Below are 23287 nucleotides of genomic sequence, written 5' to 3' on the forward strand. Positions count from 1 at the left end.
ACAAGAAATAATTAATGATAATAATAATTGCACATACCTGAAATCTTAGTTCCTTCCTTGGTCTCAGATGGCACACCGATTCCATATTCATTTTCACCAGTGATTCTGAAATAGTATACACCACCTTCTGTCAGGTCAGCCACTTTGTATGTCATCCGTGGGCAATTGTCTGTGAGCCTAGTCCATCCTTTTTTGCTGGCTTCTCTGATATCAACAAGATAGTTCTTCACAGGACCGCCACCTTCATTGTCAGGTGTGTCCCATGTAATTGTTGCAGAGCTTTTGGTGACCTCCTTAATTTCAATATGTTTTGGTGGACCAGGGGAGTCAAGTACCTTGACATTTAAGTTCAGTACTGCCGTTCCAGCCACGTTTTGTAGCGTCACAACATATTTTCCTGAGTCATATCTTGTTGCTTGTTCAACTGTTATAGCTGTGCAAGTGTCTGTCGTATCAATTGTTGCCCTTACTCTAAGGTCAACATCAGCCTTGGTCCACATCACATGCGGGACAGGTTTGCCTTTGAAGGGTACTCTCATAGTAAAGGAGCTACCATCTTTCACAACTAATGTCTTCCTCATGTCATTACCAATAAGGAAAATAGGTTCATCCTCTCTCTCTTTAGCCACTTGAGGATCTGTTGGTTGGCTTTGTTCACTCAGGCCAATTTTGTTAATGGATCTGACTACAAAGATATATTCTACTCCAAAAGTAAGTCCCACTACAGTGAACTCAGTGTTCTTTGTGTTTGACACCCCAACCATCCATTCATCATCATAATCATCTGTTTTCTGGTATTCTACACGATAGCCCGTGATTGGAGATCCACCATCAAACAATGGCTTATTCCAGGCAAGAGTCATGGAAGTTTTGGATGAGTCAATAATTTTGGGTTTAGCTGGTGGAGATGGCAGGAATAACGGATCTGCTGCCTTTGTCAAGGGGCTAGGTGTGCTTGGGAGACTCAAGCCTGCAGCATTCTCCGCATAGACACGGTATTCATATTCACATCCTTCACGGAGATTGGATGCTTTGACTCTCAAGTCATACACTGGTTTTTTGTTCACACGACACCAGCGTAGACCAGTCTTCTCACGTTTCTCAATCACATAGCCAGAAATAGTGCTTCCTCCATCAGACTCTGGCCTCTCCCAGCAAATAGTCATTGCTTCACTTGTGACACTAGTTACTTCCACATTTGTTGGTGCTTCGGCCACTGTAAATGGATCCATTGCCTTGGCAGGATCACTTTCCAATGACTCACCAGTTCCATATTTATTTACTCCTCTCACTCTGAAGATATACTCATTTCCCTTAAGCAGTTTAGTTACTTTGCATGTTGTAGCCTTCATGTCCCCATAAACCAATGTCCAGGCCAGGCGACTTGTTTCACGTTTCTCCACAATGAAATGCTGGATTTCTGCACCACCATTTTCTTGAGGAAGTCCCCATGACAATGTGCATTTTTCTGCTGTCATGTTAGAGACTGTCAGTGGTCCTTGAGATGGCCCTGGACGATCAAGTACTTTACAGTTTACTGCTACTGATCTTGTGCCAGCAACATTTTGTAGAGTTAGGACATATTGGCCAGAGTCCCTTCTGATGCTGTCTCTCACAACTAAAGTTGTTACAGCATGTGTTGATGAAATCTCAAATCTAGCCTTCGCTTCGATTTCCTTTCCATCCTTTGCCCAAGATATTACTGGAATGGGACGTCCTGTGAAACTGGCATCAATGCTTAGAATATCTCCAGCTTTAACAACCACCAGCTGTCTGTATTTGTCCTCCAGTGTGATGCATGGTGCATCAACATCATCTTTGACAGTGATAGATCCTGTGCCCTTTGATGGCTCACTGAGCAGTCCAGCAGCATTCTTGGCAATAACATGGAAGTCATAGCTTACATCCTCTGTGAGGCCTGTTACATCAAAGGAAGTTTCCTGGAGATTTGCGAAATTGCACTTGAGCCAGCGACCATCAGGTAGTTCTCTGCGCTCAACAATGTAACCAGTCACCATAGCTCCACCATTGTACTCTGGTGGGGTCCATGTCAGAGAAACAGATGTTCGTGTAATGTTGATGACCTCAGGCTGACTGGGTGGATCACATGGGTCTCTAGCAGCAACAGGCTCACAGGCCTTTGTGCAAGGTCCAATGCCAGCCATATTCTCAGCATAGACACGATACTGGTATGTCAAGCCCTCCTCAATGCCCGTTACCTTGAACTGAGTTTCAGTGATAAGACCTCTGTTCAGTTTTGTCCACAAAATACTGCTGTGTTCTTTTCCTTCCAGGTGATATCCAATTATTGCACTACCACCATCATTTGCAGGTGTACCCCATGTGACCAGCATACCTGACTTGGTTGCATGTGCAACTTGGAGACTGGTTGGAGGACTAGGAGGTTCAAATGAGTATTGTGCAACAATAAGAGCAGAATCCACAACATGACTCTTGCCATAACGGTTTTCTGCTGCAACACGGAACTGATATTCATTCCCTTGTGTCAAACGGGAAACCTTAATTGATGTTCTGGCAACAGTGGCTGACACTATTTGCCAGTTTGTAGTGGTGGTATCTCTCTTCTCGACAACATAATTGTTGATCTGGCAGCCTCCATCATACACTGGTGGGTCCCATGACAATAAGACACTGTCAGCACTGATTTCATCAACTTTAATCGGTCCAGGTGGGCCAGGTTTATCCAGAATAACTACTGTAATTTCAGCTGAATTAGTACCAATTGAGTTTGTTAATGTGATTTCATATTTGCCCTTGTCCTCCCTTGTGGCGTCTTTGATCGTTATTTTTGATGATGTAGCAGATGATACAACATTTACTCTAGTTGTCTGCTTGAGTACATGGCCATCTTTTTTCCATGAGACTTCTGGTTGAGGTCTGCCTCTGAATGGAATATCAATTTTGAGGTCATCACCAGCCTTTACACTGTAAGTGTTGAAAAGTAGCTTTATGGTAGGTTCAGCTGTGATGTCTTGTGCAATCACAGGTGCACCAAGTGGTTTAGGATCACTCTTGCCTTTGTCATTCAAAGATGTGATTCTAAATGAATACTCTTCTCCAGCAGTGAGTCCTTCAACGAGTACTTCCAGTGCTTTCACTGTGGCACAGACAGTCCATTTATCAGCTCCTTTGGGAAGCATTTCCACAATGTAGCCTGTAATTTTACTACCTCCATCATGGTCTGGTTTTTCCCATGCAAGACTTACAGTATGGCGAGTTACATCAACAAGTGTAACCTTCCCTGGAGGTAAAGGTGCTTGGGAGACTTTTATTGGCTCAGTTACTGCTGGCAAACCAACACCAAGCTCATTAACAGCCAACACGCGGAAGTTATAAACACCTCCCTCTTGGAGATCAGAAACGATTACAGAATTCCTGACACAATTATTTGTTACACTTGTAAATGTCATTCTCTTAGCCTCTCTCTTCTCCACAATGTAATGGGTTATTTTTGCTCCACCATCAATAAGGGGGGGTTCCCAGGAGAGTTGCACAGAATCTCTCTTGATATCCTTGACTTCAAAGTTTTCAGGTGCACTTGGTGAATCCAGTACTCTCACATTGATAAAGGCTGATTTAGTGCCACTGTTGTTTTCAAGAGTCAAAACATATTTACCAGTATCAAATCTGTCAACATTTTCAATGACAAGCGTGGTGTAGGAGCTGGTAACTTCAATTTGTGCACGCTCTGTCAAAGTACCATCAGCCTTGCTCCACTTGACCTCAGGTTCAGGTTTTCCTCTGATGGTAACAAAGAGCCTCAGTGATGCACTTGCACGGACATTGACCATCTTTCTAAGGTCTGCATCCAGTTCAATCTCAGGAATCTCAAGTTTTTCTGCAGCAGTCACAGCATCTGGAAGATCAATAGCCTCTCCAACTCCTTCAATATTCATAGCAGAGATGCGGAAGTTGTACTCTGCATTTTCCCTCAATTTCTTCACAGTATAATGGGTTGCTTGCACACCGTAAGGTGGGGTGGCAATAATCCATTCATCCTCTGAGACTTCTTTCACTTCAACCATGTATCCAGAGACTAATGCACCACCATCATAAATAGGTCTACTCCATGCAAGGGACACAGTGGTGCTAGAGTGGTCAGTTACTTTGGGGTTATTTGGAGGACCAGGGGGGTATGTGGCATCACAGGCTCTGTAATATTCTGATGGCTTACTTGGTGTTCCAACTCCGCCTGCATTCTCAGCAGATACTCTGAACTCATAAGAATGTCCCTCATGTAATCCGGAGGCCCTGAAACGACAATCTGTGAGTCGTTTGCGGTTGCACTTTGTCCAGCGGACCCCTTCCTTGTCACGTTTTTCCAGGACGTAACCGTCGATCATTGAACCTCCATCATCTTCGGGCCGTTCCCATGTCAAAACAATTGAATCCCTTGTTATGGCACCTGCCTCAGGTGTTGAAGGTGGACCAGGTGGCTTGAATGGATTGCGTGCAATGACAGGCTCAGACTCCAGAGGCTCACCAACTCCATATTTATTCACTCCCATAACTCTAAAGATGTACTCATTTCCTGGCAGGAGTTTGGTCACTTTGTAACTAATTGCTTGGATTTTGGGTTCCACAACAGTCCAAGACAGGCGACTCGTCTCCCTCTTCTCAATAACATAATGGGAAATGCTTGCACCACCATCATGTGGTGGATGGTCCCAGTGGAGATAGCATTTCTCTGATGTTACACCTGTTACTCTCAATGGACCTTCAGGTGGCCCAGGTCTATCAAGGACTTTAACATTAACTGGAACAGCTTTTGTGCCTCCAACGTTTGTCAGATTCAGCACAAAACGGCCACCATCTACCCTAATGCAGTCCTTCACTGTGAGAACACTGCGTTGCAGAGTAGTATGTATTTCCACTCTTGGTGTGGCATTATCAACTTCTTTGCCATCTCGTGTCCACATAACTTCAGGAACTGGTTTTCCAGCAATTTCAGCATCAATAGTAAAAGATTCACCAGCATAGACAGTAATGGCAGTTGTATCAGTGGAAATGGTAGGTGCTTCAATTTCATCCCTAGCTGTGATCGCTCCAGTGCTTTCAGAGGGTTTACTGAAAGTACCAGCTGCATTTCTTGCAATGACTCTAAATTCATACACTGCATTTTCTGTAAGACCTGTGTATGTAAACTGAGTGTCAATGATATTAGTGAAACTTGCTTTCATCCAGCGATTGTCAGGCTGCTTCATTTTCTCCACAACATATCCTGTAATTATGCTACCACCATCATACTGTGGCTTTGTCCACTGAAGTGTTACATGGTTTCTTGTAATCTCGATAGCTTCAGGGGTACCAGGTGAATCACATGGGTCACGTGCAACTGTGATCTCAGATATTTTGCTTGCTGGACTAATTCCAGCAATGTTTTCAGCATAGACTCTGTATTCATACTCAATACCCTCTTCAAGACCATTAGTTCTCAGTCTAGTGTCAGGGATCAAAAGTTTGTTCAGCTTAGTCCACAGTATACTGTTTCTCTCTTTACGTTCCACATGATAGCCAAGGACTGGGCTGCCTCCATTGTTAGCAGGGGCCTTCCATTCAACAACCATATTATCTTTAGACACTGATGTTATTTCTGGAGTGCCTGGGGCTAGTGGCTCAGTGAAAGGATATTGTACAACAACAGGGGTTGAATCAATTGCTGGACTCTTTCCATATCTGTTTTCAGATGAAATCCTAAACTGATATTCTGTTCCAGTCCTTAGCTTAGTTACTTTGATTGTAGTACGTGCAATAGTTGCAGACACAATCTGCCAGTTGGTGGTTGTTGTGTCACGTTTTTCCACAATGTAATTGTTGATTTGACAACCGCCAGTATACACAGGTGGCTCCCAAGAGAGGGTGACAAAGTTTGCACTGACTTCTTCAATTTTGATTGGTCCAACTGGGGGACCAGGCTTGTCAAGAGTTATTATTCCAATTTCCTCCGTTACTGTTCCTGCAGTATTAACAGCTGTGATGGTGTATTTACCAGAGTCATCTCTGGTAGCATCTTTGAGACGAAGAAGAGTTGATGTTGCTGTGGTAGACACATTCAATCTGGTGGTTTCTTTGAGAGTATGCCCGTCTTTAGCCCATGTAATAGTTGGTGCTGGACGACCAGATACAGGTATCTCTACTTTCAAATCATAACCAGCCTGAACACTGAATGTGTTCACAGTCATCTTGAGATGGGGTGCCAAAGTGATATCTTGAATGACTACAGGAGCAAGTAATGATCTTGGATCACTTCTTCCTTTGTCATTGAATGCTGAAACTCTGAAGAGATATTCCTGACCTGTTCTAAGCCCAGTGATTGTTCCCTCACAAGACTTAGTTGTTGTTGCTACAACCCATTCCTCTGATCCTGAAAGCAGCATTTCAATATAGTATCCTAGAATCCTACTACCACCATCAAAGTCTGGTTTCTCCCATGACAACGAGGCTGTAGTTTTTGTGACATCAGTTAGGGTGACCTTACCAACAGACAGAGGAATCTCTGATGTTTTGACTCCATCCTCTGTTTCAGCAGGTAAGCCAACTCCAAATTCATTCTCAGCCATGACTCTGAAGTAACTAATGCCACCCTCAATAAGATCTCCAATACGGATAGTTGTCTTAGTGCATTTGGTGGTGATATTGGCATAGCCCACTCTGGTTGAATCACGCTTGTCCACAACATAGTTCTTGATTTTGGCACCACCATCAATAGCTGGAGGCTCCCAAGTCAGAGTGACATAATTTCTTGTTATATCTTTCACACTGAGATTTAATGGGGGTCCTGGAGTGTCCAGAACTTTAACATTGACAAATGCTGACTTTGATCCACAGTTGTTTTCCAAATTCAGGGTATATTTTCCAGCATCATTTCTGTCACAGATGTCAATTGATACCACGGTGTAATCAAGGGCTTTTTCAATTTGAGCCCTTTCAGAAAGATCCCCATCATCTTTGGTCCAGTTAATTTCTGGAGCAGGACGTCCTTTGAAGGGTATCCTGATTTTCATAGATCCACCAGCGCGGACGACTATACCTTTTCTCAGATCTCCATCAAGCTCAATCTCTGGGGCAAACATGTTGTCTACAGGTTTGACGGTTCCAGGTAGGGCAGCTGGTTCACCAACTCCTTCTTTGTTAATAGCACATACCTGAACCTTATACTCCTGGTGCTCTATGAGCTTAGTGATAGTAAATTTAGTGGCATTTATTCCAGTTGATGGTGTGCAGATGGTCCAATCCTGTTCATCTGCTTTGCAAATCTCCACAGCATATCCCTGAATGTCACAGCCACCATCATAGATGGGTCTGCCCCATGCCAGAGAGACGGAATTTTTGGTGGTGTCAAGAACATGAACATTTGTGGGTGGGCCAGAATTAAATGTGGGGTCAGATGCCTTGAAGTAAATAGTTTCTTTGCTTGGTTGTCCAGGTCCAGCTGCATTTTCCGATGAGACCCTGAACTCATACTCATGATCTTCTGTGAGTCCTGTCACTCTGAAACGAAGATCTGTTACTCTGCGTTTGTTGCACTTTGTCCATCTAACTCCAGCTCTGTCTCTCTTCTCCACAATATACCCACTAATTTCACTGCCACCATTATTCTCTGATCGGCTCCAGCACACTGTCATGGAATCTCTTGAAATGTTAGCGATTTCGATGTCTTTAGGTGGATCAGGAGCAACAAATGGATTTCTCATAATCACTGGTGCAGATTCTAGGGGTTCACCGACACCATACTTGTTAACAGCCATGACACGGAAAATGTATTCATTTCCTTGGAGGAGCTTGGTGACTTTAAACATAGTTGCTCCACATTCACTATTAACTACAGTCCATGCAAGACGGCTTGTTTCTCTCTTTTGGATGACATAGTAAGAAATACTACTGCCACCATCATGTTCTGGAGGAAGCCAAGACAGTGAACATTTTTCACATGTCACACCAGATACAGTTAGAGGTCCTTTTGGAGGCCCTGGTCTGTCAAGAACTTTCACATTGTATGATGCAGTTTTAGTTCCTGCTACATTGGAAAGATGGGCAGTGTATTGTCCTCCATCAATTCTAATGGCATCTTTAACCACAAGTACTGCTTTAAAGTCTGAATTTTTGGTTTCACATCTGGCAGACATTTCAACTTCCACATCACCCTTGAACCACTGAATTGTGGGCAGTGGTTTTCCTTGAACATCAGCTTCAAGCGTGAATGTGTCACCTGCATTTACAACTATGATCTGGGAGAACTTGGAATCAATTTCACATGTTGGCAATTCCACCTCATCCTTTGCTGTGATTGACCCAGTGCTCTCAGACGGTTTGCTGATAGCACCAGCTGCATTTCTGGCAATTACTCTGAAGTCATATTTAGAGTCTTCTGTTAGTCCTTCAACAGAAAATTCTGTTTCTTTGACATTTGCGAAACTTGCCTTCATCCAACGACCATCTGGAAGATCTCGTTTCTCCACAACATATCCAGTGACCATGCTGCCACCATCATACTCTGGAGGAGTCCAGCGCAATCTCACTGAGTGTCTGCTCACAATGATGGCCACAGGTGTACCAGGTGGATCACAAGGGTCACGTGCTACACATCCCTCTGAAAGTTTGCTGCACTGACCAATACCAACAATGTTCTCAGCATAAACTCTAAACTCATACTCGATTCCCTCTTCCAATGGGGATGTTTTGAATCTAGTGTCTTGAATGAGGGACTTATTTATCTTTGTCCACAGAATGCTATTCTTCTCCTTTCTTTCAAGATGATAGCCGAGAATAACACTGCCTCCATCTGAGATGGGTTTGTGCCATTCCACAGTCATGGACTCCTTTGTGAATGCAGACACATATGGAGTGCCCGGAGGTCCAGGCTCTTTGAATGGATACTGGGCAAGAACAGGTTCAGAATCAATAGCATGGCTTTTTCCATATCTGTTTTCAGAATAGATTCTGAATTGATATTCAGCGCCAGTTTTCAGATTTGCTACTTTTAGTGTTGTTCTTGCAACTGTGGCAGACACTGTAACCCAGTTGGTGGTGGTTGTGTCTCTCTTCTCAACAACATAATTTGAAATTGGGCAACCTCCAGTGTACGCAGGTGGGTCCCAAGACAGGGTAATACTTTCAGCACTAATATCCTCAAGTCTCACTGGGCCTGTTGGAGGACCAGGTTTGTCAAGTGTTATGATTTCAATGCTAGCTTCAGCCTGTCCAAGAGTATTGGCTACAGAAATGTTGTACATGCCACCATCATCTTTTGTCGCTTCCTTAAGGGTGAACATTGTGTGGTGTGCACTGTCTGCAACATTCACTCTTGTGGTCTGTTTCAGAGCTGCACCATCTTTAGTCCAGGTGATGGTTGGCCTGGGATGTCCAGCAATTGGAACTTCGATTTTGAGATCATAGCCAACTTGTACACTGTAAGTGCTGAATCTTGGGCGGACAGCAGGTAGGATGACCAGGTCCTTTGCTTCAACAAAACTGCCAAGGATTCTGGGATCACTCTTTCCTTTGTCGTTAACAGCAATTACCCTAAATGTGTATACCTGGCCCTTGGCTAAATTAGTAACTACAGTTTCAAGTGCCTTTATTTGAGCACACAAAGACCATTTGTCAGAGTCCTTTACTTGCATCTCAACTTCATAGTGGCTTATCTTGCTGCCTCCATCATGATCAGGTTTCTCCCAAGCAAGAGAAATAGTCTTTCTTGTAACATCCACAACTGACATTCGTCCAGGTGGTTGTGGGACTTCTGAGATCTTGATAGGCTCAAGAGTTTCTGCTGGTAAGCCAATGCCAAGTTCAGTTTCAGCAAGAACTCTGAAGAAAAAGTTTTGACCCTCTTGGAGTTGATCTATCCTCCATGACATCCTGTTGCAAGTTACAACAGGAGAGTACACCTTCCTTGTGGTCTCTCTCTTCTCTACAATGTAATGCTTTATCTTAGAACCACCATCTAAAGCCGGTGGCTCCCAAGTAAGAGTGATGGAATTCTTGGTGATCTCCTTGATAGTGAAGTTCTGAGGAGGACTAGGTGTATCCAGCACTCGTACACTAATGAAAACAGATTTTACTCCACTTGCATTCTCAGCAGTCACTATGTATTTTCCACTGTCAAATCTGTCAACGCTTTCAATAACAAGGGAAGTATAACTGCTTGTCGTATCAATTTGAGCTGTTTCTTTCATTTCACCCTCAGCTTTACCCCATTTGACTTCAGGTGCAGGGCGTCCTCTTATTGGAAGGAATACTCGCAGGGTGCTTCCAGCTCTGACATTAATCATCTTTCTGAGGTCAGCATCAAGGTCAAGGTCTGGTGCCTCCAGTTTTTCCTCAAGGAGGACTGGTGCAGGCAGATCAGCACTCTCACCAACTCCCATCTTATTTATGGCACAGATTCTGAATCTGTATTCATGCTTTTCAAGGAGTTTCTTCACTTCAAATCTTGTCTGTGTGATTCCAGTAGGTGGAGTGCACATTGTCCATTCATCAGCTGTAACATCACAGGCTTCTACAATGTATGCTTGAACATCACAACCACCATCATAGATAGGTTTGCCCCATGAAAGGACTACAGATGTTCGTGAAGTGTCGATTACTTTAGGATTATTTGGTGGGCCTGGTTTGAAAATGGGATCCAGTGCCTTTTCATAAGGAGTCGCGGCACTAGGTGCTCCAATTCCAGCTGCATTTTCAGCAGACACTCTGAATTCATAGCTACGGCTCTCAGTCAGCCCTGAAACCCTGAAGCGAAGTTCACTAATAACACGCTTGTTGCATCTTGTCCAGCGCACCCCTTCTTTGTCACGTTTTTCAATAACAAATCCTGAAATTGGGTTGCCTCCATCATTTGTTGGTCTTTCCCAGGTAATAACCATAGAATCTTTTGTCACAGTGGACACTTCAACACCAGTTGGTGCACTTGGTGCAACAAATGGATTAGTAGCAATGACTGGATCTGATTCCAAAGGTTCACCAACTCCATACTTGTTCACAGGAATCACTCTGAAAATGTACTCATTACCAGGGAGAAGTTTTGTGATCTTGAGATTCTGAGTCTGAACTTTAGATTCCACTCTAGTCCAAACTAATCTGCTGGTCTCTCTCCTCTCAACAATATAATGAGATACATCAGCTCCTCCATCTTGTTGTGGAGGTTTCCAAGAAATGCTGCATTTTTCATTTGTCACTCCATAGATTTGAATTGGTGCTTCAGGTGGACCAGGTCTGTCTAAAACTTTAACGTTGATATTCACAGACTTCTCTCCACCAACATTCTTCAAAAGAAGAGTGTATTGACCTCCATCAACACGAATGGCTTCCTTTACGCTTAGAGAAGCTATAAAGTCTGTGTTCTTAATCTCAAGACGTGCTGTATTTGTAAGCTCTTCGCCACCCTTTAGCCAGTGAGCTGTAGGCACAGGTTTTCCTTGAATACCAGCATCAATTCTGAATGACTCTCCAGCATTTACCACAAGGACTGAAGCGTATTTAGAGTCAATGTCTATCTGAGGTGGATCAACTTCATCTTTAGCTGTGATTTCTCCAGTGCTCGGAGATGGCACACTTGCCACTCCAGCAGCGTTTCTTGAAATAACACGGAATTCATATATCTGATCCTCAACAAGGCCAGTGACCACAAATTCTGTTTCAATGATGTTAGCGAAGCTAGCTTTCATCCAGCGACCACCAGGACATTCCTTTTTCTCAACTAAGTAGCCAGTGATTTTGATACCACCATCAAATTCTGGCTTGGTCCATCTGAGGGTAACTGCACTTCTAGTTACAATCACTGCTTCAGGCTTGCCTGGAGGTTCACAAGGATCTCTGGCAACTTGTATTTCTGACAATTTGCTTGATTTGCTCAGACCAACAATATTTTCTGCATACACTCTGAATTCATATTCAATGCCTTCTTCCAGGCCAACAACTTTGAATTTTGTTTCAGGAATGATTTGCTTGTTCTGTTTCATCCAAAGAATGCTGTTTCTTTCCTTACTTTCCAAGTGATAACCAAGAATCTTGCTTCCACCATCGCTACCTGGTTTGTCCCACACAACAAGCATGGTCTCCTTTGTTGCAGCCTGTACCGAAGGAGTACCTGGAGTACTAGGGACATCAAATGGATACTGAGCAACCATTGCTTCAGAGACGAGTACAGAACTCTTTCCATACCGGTTTTCTGCTGCAATTCTGAACTGATACTCACAGCCAGTCTTAAGCCTAGCTGCTTTAATAGTTGTTCTTGCTACAGTTGCAGACACAATCTGCCAGTTTGTTGTTGAGGTGTCTCTCTTTTCCACAATGTAGTTATTGATAGCGCAGCCACCATCATATTCAGGAGGTTGCCATGTCAGGGTCATGCTATCAGCTGTCACTTCATCAATCTGGATGGGACCAGTTGGTGGACCAGGCTTGTCCAGAACAACAACAGAAATGTCTGTAGTGGCCTCACCTGCTGTGTTTGTAAGTTTAATGGTGTACTTGCCAACATCATCTCTAGTTGCCTCCTTGACTACAAGACGTAGGTTGTTGTCAGTGACATCTGAATTGACCCTTGTGGTTTCTTTCAGAGCAACGCCATCTTTGAGCCATATGACAGATGCCTTCGGTTGAGCTGCATATGGCACATCAATTTTAAGGTCATCACCAGCCAAAACACTAAATGTGCTGAACAAAACCTTGAAGGTTGGTGTGATGACAGTATCTTTAGCCACTACAGGCACACCTAATAGGCGAGGATCACTCATTCCTTTCTCATTGGTTGCTGAAATGCGGAAAGAGTACTCTTCCCCTTGTGTCAGTCCAGCTACTACAGCTGCTGTAGCTTTTACAACTGCGCACTGCGTCCATTTTTCACTGCCTTTTCCTTGCATCTCAACAATGTATCCTGTGATACGACTGCCTCCATCATGATCAGGCTTCTCCCAAGATAAGGTAACACTGGTTCCTGTGACCTCTTTAAGAGTAATTTTGCCTGGTGGAAGAGGTTTTTCAGAGACCTTAATAGAATCTGTTTCCACTGGAAGACCAATACCGAATTCATTCTCTGCCAACACTCTGAAAAAGTAGATGTGACCCTCCTTCAGATCTCCGATTCTCCAACTTGTCTTAGGGCAGCCAGCATTTACAGTAGAGTATGCTTTCCTTGTAGATTCACGTTTTTCCACAATGTAGTGTCTTGTCCTGGAACCGCCATCAATAATGGGTGGGTCCCACATAAGAGAAACAGAATCCCTTGTAATCTCCTTAATACTAAGATTCTGGGGGGCACCAGGAGTGTCAAGAACTCTGACATTTACATATGCTGTTTTTACTCCAGTGCTGTTTTCCACTGTCAACATATATTTTCCACTATCAAAACGGTCAACATTTTCAACCATGACTGATGTAAATGATGATGTGTTTTCAATATTGGCTCTCTCCAGTGGCTCACCATTCTCTCTGGACCATCTGATCTCAGGGGCGGGTCTTCCTCTAATGGGAACAAACAGTCTAAGTGTGCTGCAAGCACGGAGGCAAACAATCTTTCTGAGCTCTGCACCAAGCTCAATTTCTGGAGGAATCAGTCTGTCCTCTGCTATTGGTGTTCCTGGCACAGATGTAGGCTCACCCACTCCTTCACAGTTGAGTGCTGCAATGTTGATTTTGTATTCCTGATTTTCCTTAAGACCAGTAATTGTAAATGATGTTGCTTTTAAGCCTGTCTTTGGAGAGACAATTGTCCATTCATCTTCCTCAGGTAAGCAGGTTTCCACCATATATCCTGTAATGTCAGATCCACCATCATAGACAGGTTTGTTCCAAGCAAGTGTAATGGAGGACTTTGACGTATCCAGAATTCTTGGATTGCCTACTGGTCCAGGTTGGAACACTGTGTCGCATGCTTTATAGAATGGACTCTCTGGACTTGGCAAACTCAAGCCTGCAGCATTTTCTGCCAGAACCCTGAACTCATATTCATGCCCTGGAGTAAGTCCGGAGACCTTGAATCGTAGATCACTCACAGTCCTCTTGTTACATTTGACCCAGCGAAGACCAGTCTTATCTCTTCTTTCAATAACGTAAGTATTGATACTGCTTCCGCCATTATTCTCTGGGTGTCCCCAGCAGACAACCATTGAATCTTTAGTAATGGTAGTCACCTCGGGTTGTTGTGGAGGATCTGTTGGTACATATGGATTGGTTGCAAGTGTTGGCACTGATTCAATGGGTTCTCCAACTCCATATTTGTTCACAGCCATTACTCTGAAAATGTACTCATTGCCTTTTAGCAGTTTAGTTACTTTGTAACGGTTCACCTTCAGATCTGATGCCACATTTGTCCATGCAATTCTGCTTGTTTCACGCTTCTCAATTATGTAGTGCTCTATCTTTGCACCACCATCATGTGAGGGTGGCAACCAGTTTAATACACATTTCTCTACATTCACATCAGTAACTCTGAGCCCATCAGGAGGTCCTGGCCTATCAAGAACTTTAACATTGAACACTTGCTTGGCAAAACCACCAGGGTTACTGGCTGTCAGAACGAATGTACCACCATCTCTTCTCAGAGAATCTCTGTTGATCAGTGTTGTGGCAAAGTCTGTGCTTTTGATTTCTATTTTTGCTGCATCATCCAACTCTTTTCCATCTTTGGTCCAGAGTAAGGATGGTATGGGTCGCCCTGTGACAGTGGCATCCAGAGTGAAGACATCTCCTGCTCTCACCACAAGCATATTATTATAAATGGCTTCAACTTCAATTTTAGGCTCTTCAATGTCATCTCTGCAGGTGACCACCTCAGATGTTGGAGATGGCTTGCTAACAGCACCAGCAGAATTTCTTGCCATAACACGGAATTCATAGGATGCATCCTCTATGAGTCCACTGACAGTGAATGTTGTTTCCAAGATATTACTAAAGTTTGCTTTAAGCCAGCGACCATCTGGTATCTGCTTCTTTTCTACTGTATATCCAGTGATTGAAAAACCACCATCGCCTTCAGGTCTTTCCCAGCGAAGAGTCACTTCATGTCTGGTAATATTAATAGCCAATGGTTGACTTGGAGGATCTACAGGGTCCAGGGCAAATGTCATCTCTGATGGCTTGCTTGGCTTACTCAAACCAGCCATGTTCTCAGCTATGACACGGAACTCATATGGAATTCCATCCACGAGACCTGATGATTTGTAGAGGTTTCCAACCACAAGGGCCTTGCTGGTCCTCTGCCAAAGGATGCTGTTTTTCTCTTTTCTCTCAATGTGATAACCTAAAATTGGGCTTCCACCATTAGATGAAGGCTCGTTCCAACTTATGGTCATTGCATCTTTAGTAAAGGTAATTACTTGGGGTATTCCCGGCTGCCCTGGGACATCAAATGGATAAGCTGCAACAACAGGCTCTGATGTTATGTAGGGGCCAAAACCATACCGGTTCTGGGCTTTAACACGGAATTGATATTGAATTCCTGTTTTCAGACGAGCAGCCTTAAATGTTGTACGAATAACTGTTGCTGCCAGCTCCATCCATGATGTTCCTGTGGTCTCTCTCATCTCAACGATGTAATTGTTGATTGGAACTCCACCATCAATTTCTGGGGCCTCCCAGGAAAATAGAACATAATCACAAGAAACTTCATCCACCTTAATTGGTCCTGTTGGGGCTCCAGGGATGTCATGTATTACAACTGTGATAATTTCAGTGACTGTTCCAATGATGTTCTTTCCAATCATAGTGTACTCTCCGCCATCTTTCCTCTTGATCTCTCTAATGTTCAAGATAGTTGAGGTTGCTGTGTTGTCAATGTTCATTCTCTGTGTCTGTTTAATTTCTTTGCCCTCTGTTTTCCACACAACTGAGGGTTTTGGACGGCCCAGCACAGGAATTTCAACCTTCAAGTTATCTCCTGCCCTGATGACCACTGTCTTCTGGTAGACTGATCTAAGGTCAAACTGAGGTGCGGCAGTTTGTTCCCTAATTATGACTGGCCGACTTTCACGTGGGTTGCTTCTGCCAGACTTGTTTACAGCCATGATTCTGAATATATACTCTGTATTTTCTTGCAGATCTGTTGCAACATAGTCAAGAGCTTTAATTGTTGTCACATGAGTCCACTGATCTGTTTCCTTCTGATCAGCTCTCTGAGCCTCAATAACATATCCAGTTATTATGTTACCACCATCGTGTTTTGGCTTTGTCCACGTAAGAGTTGCCGTCTCACTTGACACATCAGTCACATAAAGGTTTTCTGGAGCAGTTGGTGCCTGAGAGGCTCTGATAGTTTCAGGTGTTTCTGCTGGCTCGCCAACACCATATTCATTTTCAGCAGTTATTCTGAAGTAGTATTCATTTCCTTCTTCAAGATTAGCAAACTTGTAGGAACACTTTTGCCATTCAGAAGTGATCAGTGTATAGGCCTTCTTTGTAGCGTCACGTTTCTCAATTATGTAATTAGTAATTTTGGAGCCACCATCAATTATTGGAATCTCCCACTGAAGGGTGATGCTGTTTATAGTGATTTCTCTAGGTTGAAGATTTACTGGAGGTCCAGGAGTATCAATGACTCTGACATTAACAAATCCAGTCTTCTTACCAGCAACATTTTCCAAACTCAAGAAGTACTTTCCTGCGTCATATCTCGTGCAGTCAGGGACCACAACAAGAGTGTATGATTCAGTGGTATCAATGTGTGCTCTTCCTTTCAGGGGTTTATTGTCCTTGGACCAGATCACCTCAGGGGTAGGACGCCCCTTAATTGGTACAAATATGCGGATTGAGGCTCTTGACCTAACAACAAGCGTTTTCCTGAGCTCTGCATCAAGCTCAAAGTCTGGGACAGATTCACGGTCTGCAAGTTCAATCACTTCTTCAACTTCTCCAGCTTCCCCAGTTCCCTCTGAGTTTGTAGCTTTCACCCTGAAGAGGTATTTCCCACCAGACTGAAGGTTGGAAACAACAAATTCATTTATTTTCAAGCCTGACGCATCCTCAATCCAGTCCTCATCTCCTTCACGTTTGTGTTCAACAATGTATCCTTCTACATCAAGCCCACCATCATAGAAAGGTCTGCCCCAGTGGAAAGTTGCTGTTGTTTTTGTTGTGTCAGTAATTCTTGGATTGGATGGAGGTCCAGGGGGATCTAAAAAAAACAAAAACAATAATGTATATATATTAAACCAAGATACACGGATGAATGTCTTTAGAAGAAAGTCTTAATTAACCCAAACGTGCCCGGCCGTTCTAATTTCGTCAAAATTTTAACGATGACAATCGTCTTATATCTCAGTCCCAATGACTTCTTTATTTCTGAAATCTTTCCCATAGTGCTGACAACATAAGCTACAATTCGATATGATTGGTTAAGAGGTTAATGGTGCAATTTTTTTGAAAACTTGAAGATGAGTCAGGAAAAATAGTGTCAATTCAGTTGGTACATTTGACATGGACAGCCGGACACCACCTGCACTTCGTTGGAGTTTATCTCGACTGGGAACCACACAACTGGATAATATATGTTTACATTGGTTCTAGTTATGGTTTATATTAATTTGTAGTCCTAAAATCATGTTATTTGACAGTAATGTGCTTTCTCATCCAGGGTACCCCCAGAATTGTCAGACTTCAATTTAAGACTTTTTAAGACCTTTTTAATACCACTTCAGATACAATTTAATACCTACATCGCACCCATTCGGATAGAATAAATAATATTAAAGATAAGATTAAACCTCAAATAATTACTATTTACAAGTGTTTGAACATGCCAACATGAACATGACAGCAGTGCAGTGGCAACGCAAAGCTTTGTCGTGGTAGTAACGTGACTGAATGTCCCGCTTCATGGACAAATTTACACGGAATAGAACCTAGTTGATTTCAGGGATTAAAGTGAAAAAAAAAAAATCGTTTGACTGAACTTTTTTCAGGCCATAAGTCATACGTTGTTCATATCTACCTATAGAGATAGCACCCCTTTTGCGGTCGCGACCTATTGGTTTTTAATGTACAAAAAGATGCAAACAGCAATGTAAAGCATCAAATAAACACCAAAACGAGGCTACAGGGTACTCTTAACTTACTATATAATTAATGCCACCTACAGGTGAATGCATAGAACATAACAATCCTATGGTTTGTGTACCCTGTAGCCTCGTTTTAGCCGCCAATGGCCGCCATGTGAATAAGGCGAATTGAGAGTGTTCTTGAGACTGAGATTTGAGATTGAGATTGAGTTTTCCTGATGAACAAAACAATATTTCAATACCATCTCTGACCATTGCTGATTAGCCATTGCTGTTCTTTTCTACTGCAGCAATATTGTAGCAAGGCTTTAACTTACACTCTTATTTAATTACTTCAGGCCAAAAGTGTTTAAAGGGGAGATTTTTTTTCTTGTTAATTTACAATTCAACACCAAGTAAAATCAAGTTTAAAAGACTTCACATTTCCTCATCAAAGTAACGAATCAGAACAGTCTAGATATTGTTCATATTTCCATTTTTTGCCTCATCTGCATTTAATGAAAACATGGTAATTTTGAGTTTTACAGACAACTCAGTTTTCCAATGAGCAGCAATACTGTGTGTGCTCATGCAGAAGGTCTGCACATCTGATAACGACAATCTGGAGAGGGCGCTTTTGTCTTCAGCAACAGATTGTAGAAGGTTGACAAGAGGTTGCGATATGGTGACATACACTCACAACCTACTGTCGTTAAAAGTGAGGCCTAAGCAAAATAGGCTACAAGGCTATCTGTGCGTCACAAACACGACTGACCGACCCCCTTACTTAACAGTTCGCGATATTATTATTTTATGTTAACACGCTCAGTCAAAACCTTCCGTCGCAAATTGTGAACAACATTGTTGTACATGTCAGACGGGATAGGCATAGGCTACGGTTTATATTGCGTCGCTTTACACATAATGTTAGGTGCATTGATTAAAAACTGTAACAATAATAGTACATCGGGTAGCATAGCAGGCTATCTGTTCAAGTCATAGGTGACACCCAAAATGAATGACCTCCCCTGACAAGAGTTCGCGATAGTAAGAAATTGTCTAGGCCTACATGATGCACGGAAAGAACACAGCCTCCGAATTCGCACATAGAGCTCACAATATCATATCCAAAAAAGTTAAAAGGATTGGGCAACCTCATCAGCTGTCTCAATTGTGTCACTATAATCCAACTTTTAGACCGTCCTCCAGACGTGTTCTTTTTTTTAAGCAACTGCCCCAGGCCAATGAAACAAGTGTGTAGCTACAACATAAACAAAGCGAAACTCATGGCTGACGTATCTTCTTGAGCGGTCTCTGATTGAGACACAGAAAGTTCTCAAGAACACTATAGGTCTTTAAACATTTACCATCACACACATTCATTTATCGGACCTAATATTTGTAGGCTAGTTGCCTTAAAAAAAGGAAAAGAAAAGGTGATAGACCCCCCCTCCTATTTTTTTTCTCACCGGATCTGCATCGATCTCAACTATGACATTTCTAAAATCAAATCGACGGAGAACTTTAATCCTTGATGTCTGATTTACGCTACGTGAGGATATTAGACTAAATCTACTGATCATTTGAAAAATTAAGACCTCCGTGAAAAAATTCCAGACTTTGAGGTGAAATTCAATACTTTTTAAGGCCTTAATTTAGGAAAATGAAATGTAATACTTTTTAATACTTTTAAGACTCCACGGGTACCCTGTCATCAGCATCGAAATGATGGCATAGCGGAGGCTAGTGCACCGTCATGTAAACTTAAACCTGCTAGTATATAACCTGTAAGTATGTTTGTTTTCTAGTACCAATTTGCATGTTGGCAAATCCAAGGGCTTCTGCGTTTCTATCATTACTGTCTCTGATGTAAAATAGTCAAGTTAAGTCAAGTCACTTTTACTGCCCTCAATATGTAGATATAGAAAACATGACGTGAAATCACAGATTCCCTCAGAAATGTTAACTTCCCTCAGAAACGTATTGCCTTTTGTCAGTTTGTTACCTTGCTAGGCAGTTTGTAGTGAACTAATTTAGCTGCTAACCTCTGTGTAAATGACATGAATATCAGATGTGCTTGTCTGAACATTTTCTAAGATGACTTGAAAAAGACAATAGCTGTTCTACTCCTCTCAATATGTACAGTAGTTATAGCAAACATGATGGGAAATCACATATTCGGTCAGAAATGTTATTGCATTTCAGCAGTTAGTTACTAGTTGAAATGTAATGTCTTTTTCTTGATGCCAGCCAGGCAATCAGATTTAGGGTAGCTAAACGCTTGTGTAATAAAATAACTTTTCATACTAAATATTTTGTGTTACTCAGAATGCTTCAATAGTTTAGGCTACCACTTCTTGTGTTTGTGTGTGTGTGTGTGTGTGTGTGTGTGTGTGCATACACGCACGCCTCTGTAGTTTTGTGATTTTTTATTTTTATTTTAAAAAAGTAACGTAAAACCACCAATTACCACCCCTTTTGTTCAGAAAGTCTAAAAAAAGAAATGTTTTTTTTAATACTTCAAAATTACATTTGATGAATGAACTTTACATTTTTCAGTAGCCATAGGTGTGTAGATTTGAACACAATCTGGTTTGGTTCTTACCGGGGCTTTTACTGCCTTAAATATCCGATTTTGTTTACCACGCTAGGAGTTTAGTGCTGGGCTGGATGGTGCCTATTTCCGCCCTTTCACATGGCACATCAACGGTTAGACAGAGAATTCTCATCGCAAAATTCCACTGCAGCTCCAAGCGGATTTGTACACGTAGCCTTACAACACTGTTTACAGCTCCTCGAGTCACAGTAAAATGTAATTTTTGGTACATAGTTAATTTAGATACACTTATGGTGTGGGTGCTTGCGTTTATTTAGAAATCCGCTGTCTTGGTTTGTATAGAAATGAATATTAAGTGATACATACATGTAAGAGGGCGGAAAAAGGGGGCGGTAATAGGTGGCATTCTGATATTACATTTATATGGTTTTGCTGTTGTTTCAAGATCTACACAGACATTCTTGGAAGCCTGTAGAGGAAGAGGCAGCTCACAATGCTGAAGATCATGAGTTGGAGGAAGAAGGTATACATTTTGGTGGTATGCGTAGGCATAGTTCAAATTGCAGGGGGTACTGGGGGGTACTATACCCCCCAATGAAGACCCAGTACCCCCCAAAGAGACAGAGATATCAGTTTTGGGAGGGTCAGATAATTTTTCTGATATTATGAAAAATATCATTACAGTTGGCTACAATACAAGTCAACTCCTATTTTCACTGTAGGAACATTTTAATGTAAAACGATTTCAGACACCCCTATTATGGACCGTACAATTTTTAACCACTGTGGCGCGCGAAGCAACAGAGATAGAGAACGACTTTAACTTCTCAAGCAAGTGTAAACGTTGAATGACAAAACGCTAGGTAAATTCCTCAAGTAGGCTAAATTCTGCTGACGTGCATGGGTAAATGTAAGTTGCTAGCAGACATCTAGCTTGTTGAAAATGTGCTATTTTACAACCTTCATGTATTAATGTGTTTTGTTCTTTCATGGCTCTTGTAAAAGTGGCTTTTTGTAAAGGTATTACTTTTACTATAGCCTACAGAATGGTATTTCAGTGCACTTAACTTCTAACTTTTGAGAGTTGATCAAAACAGTTCTCTTTGGATATATAATAAGAATGAGATATTCTGTAGCCTACTGATTATCAGTTTGTCGCATGTTTAAACCTTGTATGTGTGTTGCACAACACATTTTGCACTTGATGAACATAGAAGAAGTGAAGGAGCAGTACCCCCCAATTATGGTGGGGTAATTCACTCTCTGTGCGTAGGGTGGTGCAGACTGCCACTAAAACACTGTGTGAAATAGACTTTTAAGTTGTTTTGTACATATGCTATTGTCTCAGACATATGTGGTTTTACCAACCGGAAGGGGTGGGAGCTTGTGCTTAGTCTTCATATGCAAACAGTGCAGGGGCATGGGACAAAGAGTCCCCAGAAGAGTTTCACAGGTTTCTGGGATTAATCATTTACATGGAGTTCACTTCCCTCCCTAATATCTATTGATACTGGGGAACCAAATCTCTGCAGGGATCGTGGGCCAAATTATTTATGTCCCGTAATCGTTTTAAGGCTTTGTTGGCTGCTCTTCATGTAGTAGATCCAGCTACAGAACACAATCGAGATTGTCTAAGGAAACTGCATTATTTGATGGTCCACTTCAAAATAATGTTATGGGGACATGCGGTGGTGTAGAATAGAGGGTAATGTCTTAGCAGTACCGTGGAAAGACACTTGCACTGTATTGGACACGTCCAGTAACCTGCCTGTCAAATTCGAATGATTCAACTGATGTATGTAGACTAGTGAAGAACAATTCAGTTTTGGGGACAAAAAACCTGTACGTCAGCCTATTGAGGTAAGTGATTACAACAAAGTAGCTTGTATGGCCCCTGAGTGTAACAGTAGGAGGCTTTGTTTTACTGCTTTCAGATTTGCCATTCTGCAGAAGGGGATGTGTTTCATAATGAGTCATAGGTCTTCTGTGTTCAACCTTCAGGTTCCCCACCCCACCCTTCCCTACCCTCCTCTGTGTGAGTGTGTGTGTGTGACTTTGTGTGTATGTGTGTGTTCTCCACAGGCTTGTTTTACTATGTAATCTACTTTCAAATGTTTAGAACACATTGATTTTTGAGTTATGTGGAAGTTTACTGTATTCCTAGCTTTTAAAAAATAATAATATATCTTATATATATCGTTTTCATATACTGATTTATATAGGTACCTTCTGAGCCTACGTCATTACCAGGGGCGGTTCTAGGGGCGGGGCCACAGGGGCCCGGGCCCCATCTGAAATCTCATTGGCCCCTGACTGGCCCCTGTACCGTCAATCATCAATAAGTGTCAAACTTGTTGAGAACGACGATCAGAGATGCAATTCCATTTCCAAACAGCTGGTGGCAGTAATGCACCTATGAAGCTTGAAAGCTAAAGCACACAGTGAACTGTAAAAGAAAGAATACATTTGGCTAACCAGAAATGTCTCTGCTAACTTGAAGAACCGATACATTTGGCTAACGAAAGTATCAGCTAGAATTCTAACGTCAAGAACCGATGGCAGCGTTTCATCCTCCACAGAAGTTTCTTGGTGAGTTACAAATCTCTATGTTGGTTATCATCATTATGTGAAAGGGACGTTTATTTGTTGCTGTCACAATATGTTAAGTTTGTCAATTAAATTATGAAGCAGCAGCAAGCTTGCAGTGAACTGTTAACATTAACTTCACGTTAGG

At 42.3% G+C, this 23287-nt stretch overlaps 1 protein-coding gene across 1 annotated transcript in view; it reads right to left on the reverse strand.

Moving 5' to 3' along the window:
- The window catches only part of LOC121703966 (titin-like), a 182083-nt gene that overhangs the window by 25332 nt on the left and 133464 nt on the right, over positions 1–23287 (reverse strand). The window contains exon 184 of the mRNA XM_042084447.1: positions 38–17134. Coding sequence (XP_041940381.1) covers positions 38–17134 — 17097 coding nt within the window. The remainder of the gene's footprint in view (positions 1–37; positions 17135–23287) is intronic.

This window comes from Alosa sapidissima, chromosome 2, assembly GCF_018492685.1.
Source record: "Alosa sapidissima isolate fAloSap1 chromosome 2, fAloSap1.pri, whole genome shotgun sequence".
Taxonomy (NCBI): Eukaryota; Metazoa; Chordata; class Actinopteri; order Clupeiformes; family Clupeidae; genus Alosa; species Alosa sapidissima.